At 40.3% G+C, this 27,544-nt stretch overlaps 1 protein-coding gene across 1 annotated transcript in view; it reads left to right on the plus strand.

The window, feature by feature from the left end:
* Positions 1-27,544, plus strand: part of ndst1b (N-deacetylase/N-sulfotransferase (heparan glucosaminyl) 1b) — a 63,597-nt gene that overhangs the window by 21,916 nt on the left and 14,137 nt on the right. The window contains exons 3-7 of the mRNA XM_079485789.1: positions 19,952-20,896; positions 23,651-24,124; positions 25,670-25,757; positions 27,009-27,163; positions 27,238-27,423. Of these exons, the coding sequence (XP_079341915.1) occupies positions 20,351-20,896; positions 23,651-24,124; positions 25,670-25,757; positions 27,009-27,163; positions 27,238-27,423 (1,449 nt within the window). The 5' untranslated portion in view covers positions 19,952-20,350. The remainder of the gene's footprint in view (positions 1-19,951; positions 20,897-23,650; positions 24,125-25,669; positions 25,758-27,008; positions 27,164-27,237; positions 27,424-27,544) is intronic.

Consider the following 27,544-nt stretch of genomic DNA (forward strand, 5'->3'; position numbering starts at 1 on the left):
AAATGTGTTCAGGCTGTGGTAAATTGCAAAATGTAATTGTGCGCCTCAAAGTATTATCTTAACCAACAGATGGATTTCACATGGCAAGGGTTGTGGTTTCAACAGTAATGATTTGAGTAGATAAGCATCTCAACAACCCAAGGAGTTTTTGTCAATCAATGGCTCATGTAAATGTCTCTGTGTGTTGTATGTGGTTAATTATGCACCAGAGATTGCCAAGGGCACTAGACTTGTGCCATTCTTGCCTTTTGTTAGAATGATTTTAAATGTAAATTCAAACCTACAACAGTTGTGAAGGGACCAAGATCATGTCTATGAATACTAATGAGTCTTTTGAGCAAATTTACTGTGGCTACACGGTACCAGCTTACCCTCTTCATCATCCTTTTTTGTCTCGCTCCTTTGCTCTCTCTCCTCTCTTTACTTTGTCTCTTTTTTTCATTCTCTTTAGTGATCATCTCAACAGTGGTCAAGGCGACGGTTTGCGTGCGTGTTCCTGTTTTTAGGCGGATTCTGTGTAGGACCAAACAGTATGATCAAATAATATAGCGATTGTGTTGTGAAATGTGGTGTTGCTGTAATAATTTGATTAGTAAGTAGCATCTCATGTTGTTGCTGTTTTGATAAAGGATAAAATGCACTCTACCACTTTTAGACCCCATTTAGTAGCATATATCAATGATTCTCAAACTTTTTCATTGTAAGGCCCCCTTTCTGTAGGGGGCACCACTTTGTGCCCCCCCCAAATAAAGACTTCTTAAACTTCGTAATCTTAAACTTATATTTAAAAACGTTCAGTTTGACAATGCTGGAATATCAATTATTTTTGTTGGTGGGGAAAAAATGTATGATACATTTCTAGATCTCATTAAATTGATCATCTTGGTCCCCCCGGGGGACTGCGGCCTTTAAATCAGTTTCTTTAAGTGTTTAATAATTATCGATGTAGATTTTCTCTTTTTTGTGTGAAGTGTACTTCTGCATAGGTTTGACTGACACGGCCTTGGCTCAGTTTATGGCCTCTGTTAGCTTGTTCAGAGAAATGAAGGTGTGATGTCAAACAGCTGACAGCTGCATATTAGCGGAGAAGATTCACTATATTAACTACACCAACAATCGCAAGCACAACCAAACCGGTATCGTATCACAACTAGCTGGCAAAACAAAAGCTGCCTTTTTGATGTTTTGCAGTCGAATGTGATCAGACACACCCCTCTGTCAAGAGTTGACGCCGAATCGAGAATAATAGTTATCTCTATAGTCAGGGCTGTACAGTGCGACATGTATAAATCGGTGTGTGCTACGAATAAATGTATGAATCGGTGTGTGCTACGAATAATGGTGTTGCACAGTTTGCCAGGTGCATTAGTCAGAGCCCCTGCCTGTGTGAAGTGTGTTTGTCGTTGTGCTTGTTCGTGTGTGAGGTTAACTAATGGCACGCCACAATTTATTTATTTATTTTTGTTTTGCAATTTTTACTTGTTTTCCGGCTGCATCGTGTCCATTGAGCCTAGAGCCCTATTATCTACGTGATGTGGGAAGACATGGAAGGAATCACGAAAGCAGAATTCTACTATTTAAATATGCCCTCTGCTTGTTCTGCGAGTCTATAAGCGAATCAGTTGCACAGTTTAACATGTTTCGTGACACTCATGGATTTGTCTGTATCTTACTATACAAGGACAAGAACTTCAGCCACAGAGATGTTCTAAGTTTATTTTACGAGCATTTCTCTGTTTGCGTAAAGCCACGGTCAAAGAAGCTGAAGCTCAAGCGTCTTCGCGACCACCCGCCAACACTTGTAGTAAATTTATAAACCGTAGTAAACGCTGTTGTATGCTTTAATATTAACATGCTAGAATGTATGCTTTAATATTAGTACGCTACAATGTGCAAAAAACGTTAACGTACAGCCCTGTTCATAGTTATCATTCTTGATCTCTTTGACTCATAGGGTGAAAGTATGCCCCAGTTTGCGTATGCGAAATATCGCCGTGTATATATTGTGACAAATTACAAAACCTGGCCTCCAGGGGTCCGGTAAGAACTGTTAAGCAAGTCTTACTGTGACTCTACACACACAGGCCATGGTAGCCACTTTGTGGATAAACGAATTACTGCAAGTGGTGCGCGTACAGTCTGTACCATTCTAATAATAATATTTATTACAAAAGCGCACACTACGCTGACCCCCATGTACGGATGAACACTTTAACATACTTTGGCCATTAAAATTGAACTGGTTATTTTTTGCGGGTTTGTTTTATCTAAGAATCTAAATGGCCTATGTTTGAAGGGCCAACTTTTTGTATACTACCATAGTTCACATTTAGCATTCTGTACATCCCACTTTATTTGACAGCGGTCTTTGTGCAGGTGTTTGTGTGCAATTTTACATGTGCCCTGTTCGTTCTTGTTCCCTGCACACGCCTCTTTATGTCTCGAGCCTCTGCCCTCTAACCGTTGATTGATCAAATCCATCTGGAGACCAACACCAATCTTTCACTTCACAGCACCTTGGGAGACTGGAAGCAGGTTGCCGGCCGGCACCACGCTGTCTCCCTTGACCCGTAGAGACGACATGGATGGAGTACGGCAACACAAGCGGTTCTTTGACCCACTTTAGAAAACAGAGAAATGTTTTACCTTGGCTCATGTCCTTTCTAGGCAGCCTAAATGGAACAAGCACCTGATATCGATCAGTCTCTCTCATGGGCTCCACATGCTTGCACTTTGTTTCTCTGTGCACGCATAACGCTACTATCATTCTCAGACATACGCGCTAATTCACAATTAAACAACCCTGTTTTCCTGGCAGCCCCTTGTGTTCTCCCTGCGGTCCCTTAACAATAAGCTGTCTTGACAATCTGAGCGTGCTCGCTTCACAGTCCAGGGAAATAGCTAGCAGGCCGCATGAGCCAGCACGCTTCAAGGGCTCCGATGTTCTCCAAGGAGGGCGGGGACCAGAAATAAGATGTGTGCTGGGATTTAGGGTAGAAATTAAGGATGGCACACGATGGTCAACTAATCGACTGGTTAATCAAACATCATTTATTTGTTTATGTTAGTTAATATAAGGGCTGCTCGATTATGACACGCATCATAATCGCGATTATTTTTGCCAATATTGAGATCCTGATGATTTAACATGATTACTCATCACCTATAAAACAGCACATTTATTTTTCAGTTAAATTCATAGCACTGCTGAACCATTGTAAAGGAAAGGTGTGTGCTGTGGATTTATACTACAAGAAAAGAGAGGATCCTTGCTAAATGGAATGCGGCACACCAAACGTTTACCTCGATTATTTTGTTTTTGTAATCGATGAAGGGCAAAATTGACGATTACGATTAATTTTCTATTAATTGCACAGCCTTAGTTAATATTTTAAGTGTGTTCTTGTAGCTCAATCGATTAAATACCTATACATTTTTGGTGGATTTCCCTTTAAAACACAAGCACCTCACTGTTTTAAAATGCAGGCTAGGCCTGTCAAACGATTAATCCCAATTTTTTGGAACCGGAATAAAAGTTTGTGTCAACATAATGTAGGTCTGTGTACCGTACATAATAATTTTGTATTCATAAACACAAAAACTAACACATACATGTGTATATATATATATTTAGGAAATATTTTGATGTATTTATTTATAGTTACCAATAGTTAATACTATATATAAATGTTGATACAACATTGTGTGTGTATGTGTTTATAAATTCAAAATTAATATGTGCAGTACACACACATATAGAAGACACTGCCTGTGAAAACCAGGTTAAAGTCGGAAAATCCAATTCTGAGATAACGGGCACCAAAGTTTGATTTCAGCCATTAATTTCATTTTGATTTCAATCTTTAACACGCTCTTACTCAGTCAATATTAAAGATATTAAGGTTATATTTTCACAGAATGTTCATTGTATTATGAATTTGTCGAAAACGGTAAATCACAAATAAATGACTTTTGCTTTTAACTTTTAAACTTTTATTCTGGATGCTATTAATAGTTTGGCAGCCCTGCAAACAACATATCCAAACCAGCCTAAACGGGGAATCCATAAGACCAATTAGTTGATTTGTCATTCAAGGAACTCGTCAACTAGTGTGTTTTATAAAATGCGGTTCTGCACATCCCTTGTGAAAATGTTTTCCACTGTAACACTCATGCTGCTGTTTCGCTCTTTTCCTCCCCAGCTGCTGTTCAACTCAATGATCTGATTCACTGAGTAGTCTAGTCCACTCTCATAATGTGCCATACTATTAGGATGCACTGCATGCTGTGGGGGAATGAGGCCTGCAGGTCTTGCCCAAGGGAGCCATCCTTCATCCGGGAGAGCTCAGAGCTGACCCAAAATGTATAGAATCCCCACTTTTCCATCTGATCATTTTATGTCATCGCTTGCATCGTCCCTCTAGATGTAATTGCTTCTTAATCATTATTGTTACGGGTCTACAAACTAGGGCTGTGTATTGGCAAGTGCCTCCCGATACATATCACGATAGATGGGTCACGGTACAATATATTGCTATGTATTTTGGTATGGTACGCATTTGCGATATATTACAATACTTTAAATACAACATGTAAAAGTAGAGCTAGACGTACAACATGTTGTGCACCACCTGGGGTTTTCTGTAAGGTTAAGTGTAAAAACATCCCTTACCTCTGCAGAGTGGCCATGTTGTGCAATGCATGGAACTTAAGATAAGAGGTTTGGGTTCCCAAACTGTGGATTGCTCCCCTCAAGTCAGTAGCACAGGGGAATAAGGTGGGTCATGCAAGTCACTTGGCTGTTATGGTGCATTACAGTTAAAACAATGAACGTGGGCAGTTTAAACAGCTGGTTCATCCGTGCTGTAAATGTGCTGGTGTCACATCCGTGAAAGCACAATCAATGTCATTGTTACTTTTTGTCTAATGCACTGCAGTAGCCAAGTGTCTTGGTGGGTCATGACTTGCAAAGCTTACAAACAGCATTTATTTACAACTTTATTACAACTCATAATCCATGACTTTTTAAACCGTAGCACACCCACACATCAGCTCTGAGAGCTCGAAGCGTTTGTATATTTTTCGCTATGCTCGCTTCCACTTACTTTTGGCTGTATGTATATGACATGATTTAAAAAAATTTATCGATAGTGGAGTTATCACTTTTGATACACTATCGGGGAAAAAATTAATTGCGATAGTTACAAGTATCTCTATTTTTTTGCACAGCATAGTTGTGCTTTAACTTGAACATGGCAGCGCAAAGTTATTGGTATTTGTTAAAAGGCGCAATACAAAACGTTTGCTTTTATGTTTGAATCCTAAAATTGCAGGTTTCTTTGCGCATACATCTTATGCGTTGAATGCAAATAACATCAAACGAGTGCTGTTAAACGATTTATCTAGATCAATCGCATCCAGAATAAAAAAAATTGTTTACATAATATATTATTATAAACACGTATACATACATATACATGGGTATATTTAGCAAATATTAGAACGTGCATTTTTCTATATAATTTTAATTGTATATTTAAAAATTTTCTTTAAAGTATGTGTATGTTCTTATGAATACAAAATGTATATGAGCAGTGCACAGACATAATAATAATATTATTATCATTATGAACAACAAACATTTATTTTGGATGCGATTAATCGCGATTAATCGGTGAGCAGACTGAGAAAATGAGCACATTTCATATCAACCAGTCCCTAGTCACATTTGTCATCGCTTCACCTCCAGAGGAGTTCCCATCCTTCTCATTCTTCAATGGAAATGGCCCTCAGCCGAAAACCCATTCAATGTGTCCATCTCCTCCCCATCACTTGTGGCTTGGTCAGGCACATTTAGACCATTACGACTGCTCTATTTAAGCGTGCCGGGCAGACAAAAGTGACTGTGATGGTTTCTCTCTATATAGATTCTCCCTCACTGAGAGGACGTTGCCTTCACAGTAGCATGAAAGCTGGTCTTGACTTAGCACCCTAACTGTGAAACCACTTAGCGTATTTCAGCCTCTCAAATGTCAGTCCGGTACCCCGAGATGTTGCAGTGATGGGATTTTATAAATAACATTATTTAGCACTTTCTCCTTTCTCTAGAGAGGGCAGTACTTCCTTAAGAAATTTTAAGCTGTGATTACGTCCATAGTGAGGTTGACCGGTTTATTAAATGTCTTTTTTTGGTGTTAAAGACAGTTTATCCCGAAAGGATTTTGTTCGGACAACCCACATGCTAGTCTATTTTTAAGAACATTTTACCCGTTAAGTTAAAGAATCAAATCTCAAACAAATATGGACTGCTTCTCATCGATCTGTAGGCCATATGGTTGATCATCATCACGATTTTCTGCATATTTCCCGCAGCGCACAGTGAGCCAAGTCTCACTGATGACTCAGTGCGTCACTGGGATTAAAACTAGCTGGACGTGAAGTCCTACCGTTTCTGGCACCGAGCTTTAGTTGCTAGAACATGCGAGAAGCCAATGGCAATTACTGAGCGGCTTTTGCTGAGCATACCTAGCGTTTTAAATCCATAAGCCAAGAAACTTTTTTTGGGGGGGTTATTCTTTCTATTTTTGCCCTGATCCACTGGTGTAGACATTTTAGGATGCTCATCTCTGCAAGAGTCGTTCTCTGCGTCTGACAAATAGCACTGCCAATTCCAGGTGAGATGCTCGCCAGAATTCCCCACTGAGACCTTGGACACACACACCGATGATCAAGGCAGTGCAAATGCTGCACCTCTCCTTCAAATGGCACCCGGCGCTCCGGCGGTTGGGAAGACGAACGGCAGAATGAAGCAGGATGCTTTCAGGCTGTTTCTGTGGGTGGATGTGGATTGACGTGCATCTGTGTTCATTGTCAAGTTTATTCCAGCATGAGTCTGTGCTCGTGTTTCTGGCAGTTTATGTGTTAGTGACTGACCATAAAAGGAAGATACCACACATCTTCTATTTACATAAATTGTATACTCGTGTATATATATGTTAAAATATTTTGTGTTGTGAATCTGCATACACAAACCGTCTAATGTTTTGTAATATTTACAGAGTTCCGTTCTGTTTTCTCATATCAAAGGTATGAGCGACTCGGAGCAAAGTGCTTTGTTTGTACCATCCAGTCTTGGCAGTTTAATAGGAAATATGTCAACATTGGAAAGAACAGCCACCTGGTTTTATTCTGTTTTGTGGGTCATTCCTATTAATAATATTAAATGCCACCCAATTTCAATTTTAGGGACTGCTCTAAATCTAAAAGTCAAATTGTATTCATTTGAATAAAATCGACTATAGTAATTTTCTCATGTTCACAATGCTGAATTTTGAAACTTATTAGCAAATATAAGTGCATAACCCTCATCATTTTAGTGAGTTAAATGTCAATGGATTAATTATATCAACCGATGTTTTTTTACAGTATTAATGTGTTTTTTTTCCAGTAATGCGTGTGTGTCCACCCCGTAACACAGTTTTATATCTTCTGTCTTCTAACAAACATTTGTTTGCCATGCATGCTTGTTAGCATTGTGATTCTAGTGCTGATTTGCATGTGCTTTAGCGGAGCAAATATGCATATTAGCACTCGTCACACACAGAACTGGCCCTGTGGCTCGGCCTGTACCTGTGACTTTCACCACCTGGCCTACTTCTCTCTGTTTGGCATGAGAAATGGGGTGCGGAGGATGCCAGGTGCCAGAGGCACTGCCCTGCGTACTGGTCACTACACCTGCGGTGAGGTGGGAGACCTGTGGCCACCTGCTTTACCTTGATTTAACATTAGAAATCACCATTCGGCTTCAGGGTTGGACAGCTTTCTCTATATGGAGTATCTAAATGTAGCTTGGTCAACTCCTAGTGCAGTTTTATTTAGGCCAAAAATGTATCGGTCTGAAGACAAGGCTTATCTTGTAAACTGAACGTTTCTTTTTTTCCATATGTTTTATATGTTCATGGTCATACATGTACATACAGTATCTGCTTTCTCCCCATTCTATCATGTTTGTGTTAGGAGATGAAGTGATTGTCTTATTGTTGTTACCTTAGATTTTGCTACTATTTGTACACTAAAAAAAAATCTTCCGGCAGCTTTTTTTTTACCATGTTTCAAACGCATAGGGAAATTCTGTAATATTAAATAAAATTTTGTTTAACACATCGACGCCTGCGCTTACGAAAATGCTTGACGGGCTTTCTGGCAGAATCTTAGTAGTAGTTTTGTTCATTCAAGCACGAAAGAGAACTTAATACTGTCTGACAGATTCTGACAAGAGATTCACTGACGCAGCCTTTAACCTGTGACTTTATACACCAGACGGGACCAGCCAAAAGCTGTCTTATCCATACTGAACGCGTCAAAGCAACGGTTTCAAATCACGTTTAAGTGGATTTATTCGACCTGACACAGGAGGGGAGGGGTTTAAAGGGGTGGTCGAAGATGCAAATGATGCATTTTACATTGTTTTAAAATAGGGGCAATTCGGGAACGGCAATTGCTTGAATTAATGGCAGCTTCAATATCTTTCTTAATAAAAACACACAAAAAAGTAACACAATCAGTAATCACAGCACACATTGTGCAAAAAAAAATAAATTAATAAGAAGTACGAAACTAAAAAAATTGTTTAATAAATAAGAAACCTGTACGATACAATTTTTTTATGTTAAATAAATGACAAAGCAGCGGCCTTTGAAAATCCGAACAAAAAGAAAATTTTAACTTAACCGGCTCTTGATGATAGTGCGACATATTCTTATGTTGTTTGCCAGAAAAGTCTCCACCACAGTTTTGTCAGTCAGCACTTCGATCTCTTCGATGATGGATAAAATCGAACTTGTTCCGGGTTCAGATGTGCCATCTGGTCTTTGGCTAATCGAAGTGATTTATTACATTAAAAACAAAAAAGTGACAGTGGGTGTCGGTGCCGCGATGGACGTGATGTAATCGGCAGCCTGGTGGAAACCGTGTATCACCGGTGCTGCCGACTATCGTAACAAGCCTAACTGGCACGTTTAGCCAAGCTGCGTTTTTTTCACAGACTGCAGGTGGTAAGACTTTGTTCTTCCAGCCCATGCATGCAGACAAAGTTTTTTTCATGGAAAACACTATAAAGCCGATGAAACGCACATGTTTCCACAAACATACTCAGAAGTTAATCTCTGCGGCAGGCGAGAGTCGAGCAACAATGTTCTAATCACACTGCTGAGAATTGTAAGCATGCAGGCATCAATTAAGTGTAACGTAGAGTTTGACCCTTCTGAGATCGATGACTGGAGCTGCCCTGCTCTTCTAATTGGTAGTCCTTGTGATGAATCTCGCGAACGGCCAATCGTATTTGTTTCCTCCGAAATCCAATAGAGTAAATTCACTCTCCTGTTCCTTGCTCATGTCAGCATGATGCATTGCTCCTGGCTTCTCTATAGCAACATCCTCTCTCTTGCTTTCTCTCCCCCTGCCTCTCTCAACCTAAATCCCTCTTTCCTGCTCTTGAAATGACGAGGAAATCTTCTCATTCCCTGAAGCCATGAAGCATATAGAATATGCCAGAAAGATTAAGGCTCTTGGTTCTTACCCCCCTGTTGCGTGGACCCTGCACAATAGCGCTGGCTCTGGTTTCTTAGCCTTGAGAAGGTTCATCCCGCAGTTGTATGTGGGCTACACATTCTTCTTTCAGCCGGTGTCATATTTGTCCTCAGCGGGACACTGTTTCTCAAATTAATAAGGGCACGGTTGCGTCCGTGTATTGTTCCCTACTGCATTTTTTCTTTTCAGCGGTAGCAAGGAGGACAAAGTGCGACCTGATAGATGACGCATGTCTAAGCTTGCATACACCCTTATGACTTTAGCTTATTGCTTTTTCTGTATGTGGGGTATTTTACGAAAGTCACTTCTCTGAAACTCTTATTACAATAGCTTTTGGTTCTCACAAATACTTTGCTCATAATAATGTAGCTATTAAGAGCTTTTGTTTAGATGCTGTGTGAGGCGCATGTGAGCAATTCTTTGCAAATATCAACGTTAACAATACTGATATGTGGTGGTTTAAATATACATGTGAAGTCTTAAAGTTTTTAAAGTGTCGTTTTTCATAGTGAATTGTCACATCCATAACGATATTGTCACATCCATATCGGTCCATGCTCTTCTTAAATTGGCACATGAAAATTCGAATAAAATAACTGTTTTATATGAAAAGTAATCCCTTTTCTATTTGTTGGGTTTCATTGCCTCTGGTTTCTACATTTTAATTCAAAGAAATCCAATGTCCAAAGTATGTTGTCTATCAAACACCTGCTTTCTTTTTGTCACATCCATAACACATTAATTTCCCCTCTTTTAAAGTAGATAACTTGTAGTAGACTCTATCATCAGGGTTTTCGTGAAAACATCAACAGCTTATTCATTATATCAGTAATAAATACACTGTCTGAGAATTTATATTTCAAATCATGACTCAAAATGTCACTTCCATTCCAACGGTTGAATTGGCCATGTGGTTAAATGTCTCATTGTCTTTAAAGGTGCATGCATTAATATTTTCTACATCAAAAAAACTTAAATGCACATAAATATACCCCTTTTGACAGATTAAGGCCACATCCACACGAAGCCAGAGCTTTCCCTATCCGATCTTTTACAAAATCTTTACGTATACAGCTAAACGCGTCTCCGTGTGGAGGCCTCATTGAGTGAAATGATGCATGTTCATGAGATGAAGACTAAAGTCAGTGACCTATGAAGGTTTGCTTCATTAAGGGTGTTTTCCTTGTAACGCTAAATATCATCTGCGAATACAATTGAGGATTTGCATATTGTGCCACCACAGTATCGGTATCGGTCAATATTAGCATTTGTATTTTGCATATGAGACAAACAGACAGTGGCCTGATCCAAAAAGGTTTTTCCCTTTACAGAAAACCTCAAGGGTCTTTTGTCCTGCCTCAGCACAACCGGAGCTGGGATAATAAGAGCGTTGTACAAACTGTCACGGGCACTCTATTGTTGTTTGTCTCTCAAAAGGAGCTTTACATAGACATCTCATAGTGTTTCAGACACCGGACCGCGCGGTACAGAACCGCACACCCTCGCTGATGGCATTTCGCTTAGACTCAATGCCATTATAACCTAATCGCAACTAATAGGACTCACAGCTTTGACACAGTTCTGTTTGAAACAATGGGTTAAAAAAGACATGTAAGTGCTTTGCACAGCTGTTCTGGATCAATTGAGTTTGAGCTGTTGGAGATTAGACAGACTGATATATTCTCTTTTATGGCGTTGTGGAAGCATTGTGTCTACATTGACTTTGATGGACAGGATAGAATATGACACTGGCCCCAGGACAGCATTACAATCTTACAGTTTGAAGTTTCGGCAGACGACTGTGCTCATTTCAAGACTAACATAAGAGATTGCAAGGGATTTGTTGCAAATACACAGAACATAAGACAACTTGATTGAATCCGCTGTTAACAAAAAACAGAATTCGCTTTTAACTTCTCTAATGTGACCCGTTTCTGAGCGACGCAGAATATAATTTAGGCCATACCATATCTAATCCTCTTGATGTGCTTATACGGGCCAGTTTTGCACATGTAAACACTAAATTATTAAAATGTCATTTAATATAATCCTTTTTTCTGCCGTGTAGCTTCAGTTAATCGACAGAAACAGATTGAAGGTTTTGTTAACTATAATTTGAATGAAGTTCATTGAAGAATAATGCTTGATGAGGTAACAGACTTCGATAAAAACAAGGTGGCTTATGCGTATAAATAAGTACGATTTGATTTAGCATTAGTGGCATTAGGTTAGGGGCGGGGCTTTAAGGATTTAATGTTTTTTGATGATTCACTTCATATGAACTTATACGAATAAGCCACTTGGTAAAATAGTTACGAATTCCTGAGATATCAAATTGTTGTTTTTTTCTCAATATTCTATTAGATCAGTATGAAAGGTCTAGACGAATGTTGAACCATATCATATTTTAAGGGTTGTTTTTTATTATATACCATTAGAGTAGTATTTTTGAGAGCAAAATGTCCTCTTATGTTCCTCTGGTTTGTATTTGCATTGTTATAATTCTATGAACCAGAAGGACTGTGTATAAAAGGTGATATTTAATTTAGTCTTTAAAATTGATTTAATGCAATTGACCTTCAGAAAGTTTCTTCACGAATGGCTCCCAACATCTTGAGATTTATCTACTTCATCTGATTTGATTTCAAGTCCAAGACTAAATTCTCTGACCAGAGATAACAAGCAGCAGGCCCGATATTTATTTTTTCTGACCTTTGTGGCTCCAGTGTCCTCTGTTATAAAGGTGACATTTCTCTCCCTCTCTTCTTTACTCACTCCTACTCTTTGATAGCTTTCGGTAGTTAAAGGTGCTAAAAATAACCTGTTTCTCTCCGTGTTGTGCAACCTAATTTAAAAGAGAGGGATGGAGGTGCTTCCAAGCATCTGGGCTCGGGGTGTAATGGCCTTGTTTTTATTTGTTGGTGGTTGCACACCGCTACCAATTATCCCCTGTAGTTTGGCCTCCAATCACTGAAGACTTCCTTAAAGAAGCTGACTGAGGTTTTTCAAGCCCGTTCCTAGCGCTCCGCTTTTAATATTACACATCGTCACATACAAGCCACAGTGTAAGCAGTTTCCTTTAGCATAGAATCACTTTATTATTTTGAGAATTCAAGGCATGTGGTTGTTGTTAGGAGGATGCTGCAATGTTTGTAGGTGTGAAGAGTGTGGATGGGCGCAGGGCGAGAGGGTTTTGACCTTCATAAATTGGAGGGTTTGAAAACGAATTCAGATTCAATGTAAATCGCTGATAAATTTGCCGCAAACAGGCTGAGAATTTTTATTTCACAGGTTTATACACAGGGTCAAGTCCACATGTGCCCTAAAAGCTAGTTAAATCCAAATTTCTCCCGGTGTTGCATTCTTAACCCTGCAGGTTGTTGTTTAAAACTAAATCGAAGTATGGATGGCTTTATAAGTGATGAGGTCAGGCTCACGCTGTCTTCTCCGGTCTGAGCTATTAAGTCGCGCAGAGGGAAGAGATTGAGCTGACAGCTCATTGATTTATTTCTGTACCCGTGTCAAACATGTTTCTGAAATTCCTCTTTATCTAAGCGTCGTAAGAGGAGTATTTGGGTATTCGGGGAAATATGACAGAAAATAAAGCTCACAGCCAGCTTTAATTCCTTGGTTCATCTCACGAGCTACCTACAGTGAACATGATTCATCCCTGTGCACTACGTTTCCGATCGGTCCTGGTAAAATATCCCTCTGCCTAGTTGCTCTTTATATTCTCCTCGGTATGTTTTTTTGCTGTTGTTTATCCCCGGGAATGCCTGTGTAATTAGTTAATTTTGTGTGATTGTAGGCTCAATTGGTGGACACCTGCTACATGATGGCTTTCGGATTGTTGATTATAATGGTAATTGCCTTTCACATTTTGTTTTGAAAAAAAGACTTCCGTCACAGCAGTGGCTTAAGCAACAGTCATTTGGATGACTTAAGTTTTCCAAATGAAACGATTGAATAAACAAGTCAGTTGATATATTATCTTAAAACATAATATAAATCCATTTTATTTTTATTGATTTACATTGATGAATCTTATCTGGTAAAGCTCACAGTGTTTAAAAAAGCAGTCCACTTATTTACATTGTTTACTACATATACAGACCACCGATCTTAATACTTAGGGCCCCATCACACCCGGCGCAAGGCGCAGCGCAAATGTTTTTGCTAGTTATCAGAACCCTTATTTCCCCAAAGAGCTTTTACCTTATAATGGAAATATAGATTTTTCTATTATTGATTGATCTTGTATCTAATTTATTTATGCGCTTGTTTATTTATCTCTAAGAGTTTTCACTCTTATCTCCCTAACAGTCCTCGGCCCCACACACTTCAACCTAATTTCCTGGAGACAGGCCTCCCCACCCATAATCCCATGTCGGTGTAAAGACGGTCAGTTGGGTCCATGATTTTGTGTCTTTAGTTTCCAGTTACTCAGGGTCAGTGCTGTCCCAGTGAAACAGGAGATTAGGCCCAGTGATTAGGACGGACATTAGATGAGCGGGACGGTAGATGAACCGATACGGCTAAACGCTGTCCATGTTGTGCGTGGGTGGATTCTTTTTGCCATTTAGTCCTCAGGCTTGGCACCGGCAGCGGATCAGAGGCACGCTGTGTGCAGACGGGCTGGAGTGTTTACCGGTACAGTTTTATGAAAAGCAATGTTTGTGTGCAGATGGGCACACACGCCGTCTGGCCTGGTGAGGGCATTTGCAGTCTTAAGCCGGAGACTGCGTGCCCTTGAGATTGCAGCCACCAGCGGGGAAGATTGATTTGCTGCTCTCTGCTACTTCCACCGTGCGTTAATACCGTAATACCGACTTTAAGTGGCCTTTTCATTTCTGCAACAGAAAAAAAGGAAAGCACACCTGTTCATCAAAAAGATTTCAGATCTGTCAAGGTTTCTCGAGCTGTTGATAACTGTACTTAAAGCACTGCCGCTTTCTCTCAGCCATCCAGCTTTTATATTTTTAGAGTTTAGCCCTTTTGTACTCATTGGGTAATGGCCTCTTTTAAATTGATTTCCTGGAACAGTGGACTGATATGCTGGGCAGAGTCCCTTTTGCTGTCGGCAATGAAGTTTCAGGTTGCAAGGCGTCTACTCCGTGTGCATTCATAGGCCATTTTTGTTGGCACATTTGGTCCAGCCCAGATAAACAGGATTAGGGATTTAGGATTACATTTCCCCGACCTTCTCCAGATTGTGCTGCGTCTAGGCCCTTTGGGAATCTAATGCTGTTTGTCAGTTCAGCGTTTGAAGCCCTGAGGAGTTTACCAACCGTTTGTTCCAGTACTGTCTTTACCCTTTGAACCAAACAATCTGCTCAAGAGACTTTATCTAGCTCTTGTTTGCACTTATTTTATCAGCCTGTGTTTATCTCTTGTTCTGTTTTTTCAATTGTATTTCTGCCTGTCCTCTCTATCACTCTTGTCACGTTTAAAGGGGTTTACGGTAGTGTTTTTGCCTGTACAAATGTATGTTTAAAAAGTAATCCAAATGACTCCTTTGGCTTAATAGATATCTTTTGAAGTGCAGAGGTTTGTGCTTTTATTTAGAGCTTATTGCGTAGAAGAAAATGAAAAGACCAAAGATGGACTTTTGGCAATGACTACAACTTGAATGGCATGGGTTTAGTACATTACAATTAATATTTTCATATTTGGGTGAACTGTTCCTTTAATGTCAAAGCTGAAAACACACAGTCAATGGAAGGCTTTTGTTTTCAAAATACACAGAGAAAGATATTTGGAAGAATGTTTATAATCAAGTAGATCTTGACCCCATTGACTCCCAAAGTAGGAAAAATTACTTTAATTCTTTTGTTCTGTTGTTCACAAAACAAAATATTTTGGTTATAAGCATTCTTTCAAATATCTTTCTCTGTGTTCATCGGAAAACAAAGAAATGTATACAGATTTGGAACAAATCGAAGGTGAGTAAAGGACTGAATGAGTTTTCATTTTTGGGTGAAGTATTTTTATAGAACGTTGCTGACCCTGAAAACTATTGGCCTTGTGTTTTGGTTTCTGGCATTTGCTTCATACATACATATTAAAGATTCAGTATAAGAAGGTACTTTAAGAAGGTACAAATGTCTAATGGCCGTGATTTTTACTGCGTTCATAAAAAGGTTTTGTGGTTTAGACTGTCCAGCCATAGTGGAACTAATAATTTACTGTCTTTTCCAAGTCTGCCGTACTGCATTTTAAACACTGCGATTCAACACTTGGATCTTTGGACCGTCGTCTGCAGGTCACGTTTGTTTTGATAGCTGTGATTTTTGTCTAAGCAGGGGTTGTTTTGGCTCCATGTGGAGGCAATACTTAAACAAAGCAGACAAATGCAGAGCAGGTGCTTTGTTTACCAAATCAAAATGTGAATACTGCGTAAACCACCAGCATGTTTCGAAGCATGAAAAAGTTTTGAATAACCTCCGTCTCTTTTGTCGAAAAGACGCAATCGTCCTCGGGTCAACAACATTTTGAATGTTATTCATCTACTAAATTTGAGTTCATTTCCGATGACCTGCAGCTGGTGATTCGTCTCTTTTACAAATTAGACGATGGGCTCTTCCCCCTGGGTAATTTTTCTCCATTTTGTTTTCTGCACTGCTCTATAAAGAGACATCATAAATTAACAGAATGCCTCATATTTCCTTTCAGCACCAGCTGAGCAGAATGACTAGTACATTTTATATTCATTCTTGTGCGCAAACATTTCACTGATGGGCACAGGCTCTGGACTGTTCTTGTTTGAGTTTGTAACAGAACGGGTGGTCCGTTGCAGCATTAGTTTCAGTCTAAAGACTTTCATTCATGAGCAGGACCGGACCCCACAGCCGTTCATGTGCAATGAACAATGTCTAGAATTGTAAGCGTTAAATGGCACTGTATCGGTTTGGGCGGGGCTCTTTTGATTGTTGGTTCTACCTGTGGTTTATGGGAGGTAGAGGGTAGGCCTGCGAGACGAGCCGTCCAGGATGAGCGGCCAACCATTGTCATGCAGTCCTGGCACGTAGATGTGTCACACTTGCAGTGTCCGAGAGACAGTGAATCCGGTGTTTGTATGTGTTCAAAGCAAGCGTGCTGTACTTTTTATTGTTTCATTCTAGCAGCCAATCGATACCCAACACTTGTTTTGCAAGAAACAAGATGGCTTAAAGGGGGAAAGTTATATAAAGGTTCAGATTTGACTTAATTTCATTATAGACTCCGTAGTTCATAACCGTTCCATATCTTTCACACTCGGATATTGAGATAAAACCGTCTTTTTTTGGTGTTGATCCGTTCCAAAGATGTAGATGCTGTTATTCTGAATTAGTTTTTCCAGTCTCTTGGTTTTATTTCACTAGTAACGGAACAGATTAATCTTCTATATTTCTACAGGCCGATCGCATTTCAAGTGGAACAATGTGTCAACTAATTTTATCTTGCACTTTTAGTATCGGTTTTGAAATGTGTCTGTTGGTGTTGTCGAGCATTGTCTGGGCTCACGATTCGCTCAACAGGATTTGAGCTGTTGGGAATGTAGGAATGCTGTGCCCTTAAGATAGGGAGTGTTATGGTAGCTATCCTGCCATCAGAAAATGGCTTTTGTGACTTGCAGGCAGGGTGCATTTTTTCACACGTCTGTTGAGCACTGAGACTGTGAAAAAAAGTGAAGAAGCGAAATGAAGAAAAATCTGGGACAGAAGAAACTTGCTGGCGTGGGCGAGATGGTGACGGGTTTGTAAATGTCAAGGTCCTGATTTTTCCATGTCTTGACACTTTTGTTTCAGCGCTATTGTCTATCTCATCTTTTGCTAACCTATCAGCGTTTTGTTTATTTAGTACGTAATTTTTTTCTTTTGTTCACAGTCTTGAAATGATTTTGTGGCAAGCATGTCCGTTTTAAAAAATGAAGTGTGACTTGAAAGGGAAGTTCAGCCCAAAATAAAAATTCAATCATAATTTTTTCGCTGTCATGTTGTTCAAAACCTGTTCCGCAGAACACAAAAGGAGATATTTTGAAGAATATTGGTAACTGAACATTGACTGATGGTTGCCAACATTCTTCAAAATATCGTCTTTTGTTCTGCAAGACAGTCATACAGGTTTGAAATGACACGAGGGGGAGTAAAACCAAATTTCCCCTTTTTTTGGGTGTACCATCACTTTAATGGGTAATGCACACACATTTTTTACTGTTAAAAATGAACCTGCAAATAGCAACGTTTTGCATCCTCCCCGTATCCCACGAAGCAGTTTCATGTCATCTGAATCTGGGTGTTGGTTCCCTTACCTCATGTCATCTGAGTCATACTTTTGAGAGAATGCAGCAAACAATGGGTCACTTCAAGCATCTCTAGCTGAGATTTCTGCATATTAAAGAAGCAGGCTGTGAATAGGAAAGCTCTCGGGCTGTAATCTGACCTCTGACGACACGCTGACTGCTCTTCGTGTTCCTCCGCTGTGCACAATGGCAGCCCAGTGACAGGGATTGTAGTTTGAGCTTAATCTTGGAGCTACTGTGTGCAGGAACATTATTCTTTTCGTCCCTTGTGGAATGCAGTATGGATTTGCTTTTTTGCTTCATAAAACCCTAATGGCCCTCCACCTTCATCTAATGCCCATCTGTAAATGTCACCGGCCCCTAAAATTCCGGATGGGAATATTGGATCACAGACGAGAAAACCAGCAGCAGTCGATTGTAAATGTGGCGGGACTTTTACATGGCGTATTTCCAGAAACCTTTTGAAGTATTAAAACTCACCTTATTTAGTTTCCGTCTTTATCATCTTCATAGAGCTGTATTCTTGTGCCTGTGCTTTTTTGTGGTATTTGTGCATTTTCATCCCCCAACCTCTGAGAGGCTTTGATTCTTTGTTCTACTCTCCCTTTTCACGAAACTCATACATAACGTGGCTCTGTGATCCCTTTGAAAATTGACCTGTATGGCATCTCAGACACGCTGGGTCTTGTCGCTTCGCTTTAGTCTTTCCTCAGATGCCCTGCACTCCTCCCTTTAGTTAAACGCTGTGTTTGCCCATAGTGACGGCTATGTGTAATCCATGCCTTTTGTTAAAAGGAAAACAAAAACCAAAACGACCTTTAAACAGATTTGTTGTCAATGTTGTGGTGTTTGTTTAGGTGTCTTCCTAATGGGAATTTTTTTTAAGGTTGGCATATAAGCAAATGACTTTCATGTTTGCCGACTTAGAACTTTTCTCGTCCTTTTGTCTAAAAGTTGTTTTTATGTAGTTTGAGATGCCTTTGCAAAATATTTCAAAGGATTTGGTTACAAGAACTTTTAAGGGGAGGGGCATGTTTCTTTTTTGGCCTCATCAACTCTTGATGGTTTTAGACATCACCGATTAGTTTGCGACTCGGTAGTCCACAGTACGACTTCTAGCAATCATCATCACATCCGCTTTCTTTCTGCAGAAATCTTTACTTCTAGTTCTAGTCTGAATCCTCCTCGACTCATTCAACTGTACCACGCTTTGCACTAAACCATTCATTTAAGATTAAATGACTTTTGCCCTTTGAAGTGCATGAAGGATAGTAAGGATCAGTTTTTAAAGCCCATGCTAATCAATACAAGCCTCTGCCATTATCCTGTAATCCTGGCATTGCCTTTGTAAATGCCTCTCTAGACGCTCTTGGTATTCAGCAAAAAGAATCCCAGGTTCTAGTGCTCCCACGGCATCATGTGGGTTTGGCTTTGTGCTGCAAACTTTCAGGGACCGTAATATATGCTCGTTTGGTCCAAAAAATGCTTTGCTTTTATAAAATGATGCGTTGTAGGGATTTTTTTGTAGAGAATTTATGACTGAAATGGTGTAATTGATTTAGCTTTAATTTAAAAGTTTTCAGAGTTACGGATATGACAACTTGAAATATTAACTTGAATATGTTTATTACTTAAATATTCCTAAACCATCGTTGATAGATTCTAGACATTAGAAAAATATCTATACACAAGTTGTCAATTTAAAAAAAGGAAAATAAACATGGGGAATGCATGTGACAAAAAGGAGACATTTTTGAAAGACAACGTACTTAAAACGTAGTTTCTGTGAATTTAAAAGCACAAACCAGAAGCAATAATACCCAACAAATGGGAACCATATATAGTCATTGCATTTAAATTTTCATGTGTCCACTTACTTATGCGATATATACTGTATGCTGTAATGACAGTTTACCTGTAAAGTGACACTTAACTGGAAAATCATATATGGGTATTTGAACCACCAAATATTAATAACAAAACCATCAGTATGGTAAAAACCTTTGATAATTTTTTTTGTCCGTGGTAAGGTTGACATTGGCATGCAATAGCCCTAAATTAACCCTTTGTTTTCTCTTTTAGGTAAACTGGAGGTCTTGGCTAGAATGCTCCGGGCATGATCTGTCTACACCATCCGGTGCCGAAATACAAGAAACCACCTTTTACAAGTCTGAAGCCTGGAATCTTCACACGAGATCAGGAGATAAGGACTCCGAGAGAGTAGAGAAGTGGTATAGAGGTGTTGGGCAGGGGGCCGCTGGTGCATGTGGGGGCAGTGCACATCCCTTCCCGGAGAGTGGAAGCCCACGTCCCCCATGCCGTCCCCTGCCCAAACTGTTCACCCCATTTTCTGCAATGGTGACATGAGCACAGGCATAACGGATTCCAACCCATCTTTTTCGGCCTCTTTCTGTAAAAAGCATCCAATAGACTTGACTGCTCGCTTGTGAATAGAGGACCACTTGGAGTGTTCGCGAGGCGATGATGCTGATGTGTGGACGCGTAAGGCGGATCTTCCGTCAGCTCACGCTGCAGACCAGCCTGCTACTGCTCTTCCTTTTCTGCATGGTCAGTGTCCTCATTTCAGCTTATTTCCTGTATGGCGTCAAACGCGAGCTTGAACCAGCAGGAGTTGGAGGCGTGGTGGTCCCAGAGGAAGATATGGACGATTGGGAGGATCCCCGGGCGACTCCCTCTCCGCCGTCAGCACGGGTGCTGCCCGCAAGAACTGCCAAACCGGCGGACATGTCTCGAACTGACCCAGTGGTGCTAGTGTTTGTGGAGAGCTTATACTCTCAGTTGGGCCAGGACATCGTAGCCATTTTGGAATCGGGGCGGTTTCGCTACCAAACTGAGATTGCACCAGGAAAGGGCGATATGCCCACACTTACCGACAAGAACCGGGGCCGTTTCACTCTGGTCATTTACGAGAACATCCTGAAGTATGTCAACTTGGATGCTTGGAACAGGGAGTTGCTGGATAAGTACTGCGTCGAATACGGTGTTGGCATCATCGGCTTTTTCAAGGTGAGAAATTTTCTGTTAGCTAGACCCTTTATAGCAAATAGCATCACTATTAGGTGTTAGTTTGAGGGGGTCAGTCACCTTACACTCATTTCTCCCACTACTGACATTTAACAGTCCGATTCGTCGTTAGAGTGCAGAAACGTTGCCAATGGAGGGAGGTTGGGGCATTATGCTAAGTATCGCTGTAATAGCACATGAATGAAAATGTCCTTGTTGATTTTCTTTGCTTTCTTTCTGTGAGGGCGATGCTCAACGAGACCAGCAAAGTGCAATCTGTATTTGCTGATATGCCTATTACTCACGTCTGTCTGTCATTGCCAGCTTGTAACCCTCCTCTCCCAATTCTAATGTATTGTTTGCCCAAGGCCAGGCTGACTTTTATTACTCTCACGAGCTCTAATGCTGCACACTAATTGTTACTGGAGGTGAACTCGGTTGATGAGACCGTACGGAACTCATTCGCCCGCAGCAGAAGGGCGAGGACATCAACACGTCTTAAAAGGAACGGCATGAAATTTGCGCTCATTATTTTTTATTGACTCAGGCTGCTCCGAGTCTCCTTCAAAGCTGTTATTAACCCCAGGCTCTATTGTTTACACTCTATCAGGAACAATTCTGCCTCCCATGTTGTTTTTTCTTGTCCAGGTTATTAACATCCCCATGTTGTTTGGTTATAGTTTTTATTGATTTCTGACCCCTGAGCTTGTCTGATAACAGACCCTGAAGGGGTATGGTCCATCGGACCGATCTTTTCCCCTTGAAGGGAGAAATGATGTGTCTGGTTCTCTCCGGTAATAGAGCGTGAATAATTACTTTCACACCAAGCCTTGACTTGCACCTATCGAAGATTAAGTCGAACGCGTTTATCTCTCAACAGTTCTAGTCTGAGCTCACACATAGAAACACTGAAACGTCACAATGGACACCAGGGCTTCGTCTTGTTAGTTGTGCTTGGATGCATCAGCTGGTTTAATCTCTTGTTTGCCTTCTTATTAGTCTCCTATCCTAATCCCATATCCACAGTCAATGAGTAATTGGAATGAACCCTTTGGGGCTCTAGGGGCTGTTTTTAAGGGTAGATTTATATTTGTAGTTCGGTTCTCTGGGTTATTTTGGTCTAGACCAAATTAGAAAATAATAAATGTAGTCCTGGTTCGCTTGGCATTCAGACTGGCATTTTAACAGCGAAAATAAATATACCGAACTAACAGTTTACGTGTAAAATCGCACGAGATTTACACGTATGTTTTTCAATGGAATTTACTGGACATCCAAAACAATACTGTGTGCTGAGTTATACTATGCTCAGTGCCTGTGCATATGAGGGTATATTTAGCAAGCCGGTAACTCGCAAAGACATAATGAAGTGTTAAAAGCAGTCAAAACGGTGCCAGGAATTCCTCCCTCCCTTATTCCCTCAAAAGCACAGATCTAAGAAACACTCCTTTAATATTACTAAATCACTTTATTTTCACGTTGTATATTGTTATCGCTTCCTGTTTTTGGTTCGGTTCGATGCCTTTGGTCCATGTTGTTCACATTTCAATCGAACCGCTCCAGAGGTAATTTTTGAAAGTGGACCGAGGCCCATTTTTTCAGCAGTCTCTGTCCATTTGTTTGGTGTGCTCCATAGTTCGGGTGACAGTGTTCACACTTACACAAATAAACCACGGAGTTTGTTTTAATCGAACCAAACATGAAAGATGCATGCTATATAAAAGTGAATGCTCACTCAGACCTGCCTGAAATGCCTTGTGTAACCACACCCCCACAAATCTACGTCAGTTTGTGGTATGATTTGACTAAGACCGCCCAAATGTATACACAAGTAAAGTGGGTGTACCTGTCAGTACAATGCCGTTGGAACCTGATGTTCCAAATATGGTAAGAGGCGGTTCATTTCCGTCACACGCTTGCAATATTCGACCAATCGCTACTCAATGGTTAACTGGCCAATCATAGCACATCTTGCTTTTCAGAGCGATGGGCTTTGTAAAAAATGTGTGTGTTCCATAGAGACGAGGCAAAGAAATACAAACATGCACGGTATGTGGGAAAAACAACGTTTTTGAATATACGTATATACACATTGCATTACATCTAAAACTAACCATAAAATTTGTTTTAGCCCTGTGTCATATGACCCCTTTAAATTATCTTTTGCTGCTGCAGAAGCTTTTGGTCTGAAAGTGTTACTGGAACAATAGACACAGGAAGATGGGATTTGGGAGACAGGGAGAGGTTGGGGACGTTATTGATTAAACCACTAGAATGTGAAATTCTCAAATCCAGTGCAGAGTGACGCCGCCACCTCCGCCTGCAGTTTCATCTCGTAGCAGTATGTTGCCACTGAAAGGAACAGATGAAAATGTGCATGATTCATCCAATGTCTCCTATGCATAATACATCTCTCCTGAGGGTTCCATCTCTACCTCCTGTGGCAGAATAATGGTGAAGTTTGGAGATGACTGGGTGGCAGCCTCTTCAAATTTGTAAGGCTCATTGTGTTTGTTCCACTCGATGTGCAGTTTATCACCGATTGATCCTGCATCACAGGGTCAGCTGGGCAGTGAAAAGAGTGGACTGGATGGATATGAGAGGGGATGCAAACTCGAGAGATTACTAAATCGAGAGATTACTAGTTTATCTCAGATAAGAGATTAAAGTGTACCACAAGTCATACTGAAGGGTGTATATTGTGGATTTACTGAACCCTTTTTCAATCTTTTTCACTATTCATTTTCTTCATCACAGGCTAATGAGAACAGTTTGCAGAGTGCCCAGCTGAAGGGCTTTCCACTCTTCCTACACTCCAATCTGGGTTTAAGGGACTGCAGTGTCAACCCCAAGTCACCGCTGTTGCTCATCACGAAGGCCCGGGAGGTTGAACGGGGTCCCTTACCTGGAGACGACTGGACAGTCTTCCAGTCCAACCACACCACCTATGAGCCTGTGCTGTTAGCTCGTGGACGGAGCGTGGAGGCTGCTGGAGCCCCCGGACCCCTTCACGCAGCGGTTGTCCAGGATTTGGGTCTTCACGATGGAATCCAGCGGGTTCTGTTTGGCAACAATCTCAACTTTTGGCTTCACAAACTGGTACTGGTGGACGCTGTGAGTTTCTTGACTGGCAAGCGTCTGTCACTGCCTCTCGAGCGCTACATACTGGTGGATATCGATGACATCTTTGTTGGGAAAGAGGGCACGCGGATGAAGGTGTCGGACGTCAAGGTGGGCACTGTTTTAGTTAGACAACACAAACCTTTATATCTCCAATGTGACCCTGTATGTGATATCCCAGCCAAAGTGATTTGTTATTTAATGTTTTCCACATAAGTCATCCTACATGATATAAAGAACATTCTGTGGAAAATATCAACTGATATTACCTGTGGCTCTGTGGTTAGAGCATGGCTCTAGCAACGCCAAGGTCATGGGATCGATCTAAGGGGATTGCACATGGTCAGAAATGTTTAGTACAACGCAATGTAGGTCGCTTTGGTCTGCCAAATATGTAAATGTGAATATATTATAAATATAATTTTATTTACAGAGTAAAAAGCATAAAAAAATCATAGTGAGTTTAATGTTTGAAATGAAACTAATGTTCCTAATAGCATAATACTAAGATAATATAAACCATGATAATAATAATTCAATAAATTTAATATTTGTTAAAATTGAATGCATTTTATTTTTATTAATAAGTTAAATTTAAATTAACTATATATTTTTACGAATTAAATATGAAATATTTGAATCCTTTCTGTCCCTAATGCTCTGTAGGGTCAATGTATATTTGCTTTGTTACCATGTTAAGATCTTCAGGAATTGCAAACCACGTAGCTAAAAGATATACACTCGGAACTGATTCGCTTTTATACTTTTTTCAAATTCCCTTGTTCTCCCTCTCCTTATTTCTTTCTTTCTTTTTGCCTTTGTGATGCCTTGTCTGATCTGCCTGTTATCCAGACTCATGCAGAGAGAGAATAAAGCACAGAACCAACAAATGTAAAAGCACAGAGAAAAATGCATGGAGGAAAAGCAGAAGAGGCCATGAAACAAGCATGGATATGACGACAATTGGCAGATTTTAAAGAAGTCTCTCAGAACAGAGAATCTGGTGTGTTAGATCCGTATTCACCAGACTCTTCCCGGTATTACAGCACTTTTCCTATCACCATTTCTCCAGCTGTCCGTTTTTAAAAAGGCCAACGTCTGCTTTTCCTTTTTCCAATCTCTTCTCCTCTTCATTCCGTTTACCTTTTTTTACACAAGTATTTTTATAAGACTCGCCGTTCAAAGAGCATACAAAGTCTTGCCGCAAGCATGAATATTTCAAGTGCAGTTTTTTGCATCGTCCTTGCGAATCTCTCTACTTCTGAGCGGCCCGATGCAGATGTTCAGCCGAGGGAAGGAATAAAAAGCAAACATAATCAAAGCCGTCGTGTCTTTCTGCGGACCTCTGAGCGGTTAAATATGAATCAGTCTTTTGATTGAGTCACACTGGAGAGACAGGCAGTCAAAAACAAGTGCTGTAAACAAATCAAATGAGAGGCAGATGCGGAGCTAAATCTGGGAGGGGTAATGAAGCAAACTGCGGAGACGCACAGACAAGAGACATGCTTACACTGTCCCTCCGGCGCTGCTTTACTCATGCGCTCTTATGGTTCCGTGTGTGTCTTTTGTATTGTTGCGTGTCATCTACGGGCTGTGCTTTGTGTTGCTGTCTTGGAGCCTTTTATTAACTTGCTAAACTCCTTTCTTATTACAAAGGCCCTGCTGGAGACCCAGAACGAACTCCGAACTCACGTGCCCAATTTTACCTTCAACCTGGGATTCTCTGGAAAGTTCTTTCATGCCGGTGAGTAGTAGTTGTACAATGAAAGTTATTCCACAGTTTCTTTAAGAGCACATAGAAAGTAAGCGAGGTTTCATAGCCGTGCTTCTCATGCCACAACTTTTGCAAACAAAAGAGCTTTTTTTTTCCCATTCTAAGATACGGAGCTATGCCAAATGTGTAGGCAACATTACATCATGGATGATGATCAGTCTGAAAAAATAATTTATTTTCAGAATAATATCAGAAAATATTTATATAAGAATCATTTGGGCTGTCATGAAATCAGACGTTCACTACATGGTTGCCATGGTCAAAATAATTCACAAAAATGCTCTTATCACAATATTTTCTTTTTTCAAAAATAATATAAATTCATTAATCTGTCATTGTGTTTTCTTTTTTTTTGGCCTGTGAATCGTACAAAATATAAGTGTAGGGAGGCAAGGACATGGAGGGTAATAAGATACTGATGCTGAATTATTTACAGTATCATCATATGTGTAATATTAATACAATATCTATAATCGCAGTTATTAATATCACTGTTTTAGTCAATACCAGTATATTGTGACACCCCTAATAGGGTGTGAAATAACACCAAGTACAGTGTTGTGTCAACCAGATACTGCCGCTGAATTATTTATGACAATATCATAACAATATGATACCCATAATCACAGTTATTACTGTCATGCTTTTCGATAAAGGGATAGTTGACCCAAAAATGAAGATTCTGTCACGGATTGCTCGCCCCTAAGTTTTTCCAAATCTGTATACATTTCTTTGTTTGGTTGAACACAGAGAATTATATTTGGATAAATTATAGCAACTGAGATTTCTGGGGCACCGTTGACTACCATGGAAATAATTATTGTATATTTTTTTGTTCTATTGAACACAAAAGAAAATTTGTTGAAGAATTAAGAAAATCAAACAGTTCTGGGGCACGCTTGACAACCTTTTTAATGGTACTCAATGGTGCCTCAGAGATCTTAAGTGTTAACATTCTTCCAAATATCTTTCTTTTGAATTTATACAGATTTGGAACAACCTGAGGCGGAGAACTGTCCCTTTAATACTGGTTGCGACATCCCTAATTCACCCAATATTTGTGTGCACCGTTCTGTTTTTGATGCATGATTTGGGGATGCATTAGATCAGACACTTTCCATAATGCGAGTTAGAATACTGCCTATAGAATGTAGACATCAAGCCACCCTACTAGGTTTTATAAGTCAAGATGTTGACGGTTTGTGCATGATTATGTTTCAGGCACAGATGAGGAGGATCTCGGTGATGACCTGCTTCTGTCATACAGTAAAGAGTTCTGGTGGTTCCCACACATGTGGAGTCACATGCAGCCGCACCTCTTCCACAACCAGTCCGTGTTGGCCGAACAGATGCTGCTTAACCGCAGGTTTGCAGAGGTGAGTCTTCAGGTAACATCATCAGAGACAACGGAGACAACATGATCTCCAATGTTTTCGTTTTATCCCTTTAGGAGCATGGCATTCCCACAAACATGGGTTACGCGGTGGCTCCGCATCACTCTGGAGTGTATCCCATCCATATGCAGCTGTACGACGCCTGGAAGAGAGTGTGGGGCATCAAGGTGACCAGTACAGAAGAATACCCTCATCTCAAACCCGCCCGCTTCCGCAGGGGCTTCATTCACAGCGGCATCAGTGTAAGAGCACGTTCGCATACGTTTATAAAATGTGGAATGCAAACAAGCTCACCAAATGTTTTGACATTAATGTAGTTAGATGGGGGAGATACATAAAAATATAAAATCATAATCATGAGAA

The sequence above is a fragment of the Barbatula barbatula genome, assembly GCF_947034865.1.
Source record: "Barbatula barbatula genome assembly, chromosome: 22".
Taxonomy (NCBI): Eukaryota; Metazoa; Chordata; class Actinopteri; order Cypriniformes; family Nemacheilidae; genus Barbatula; species Barbatula barbatula.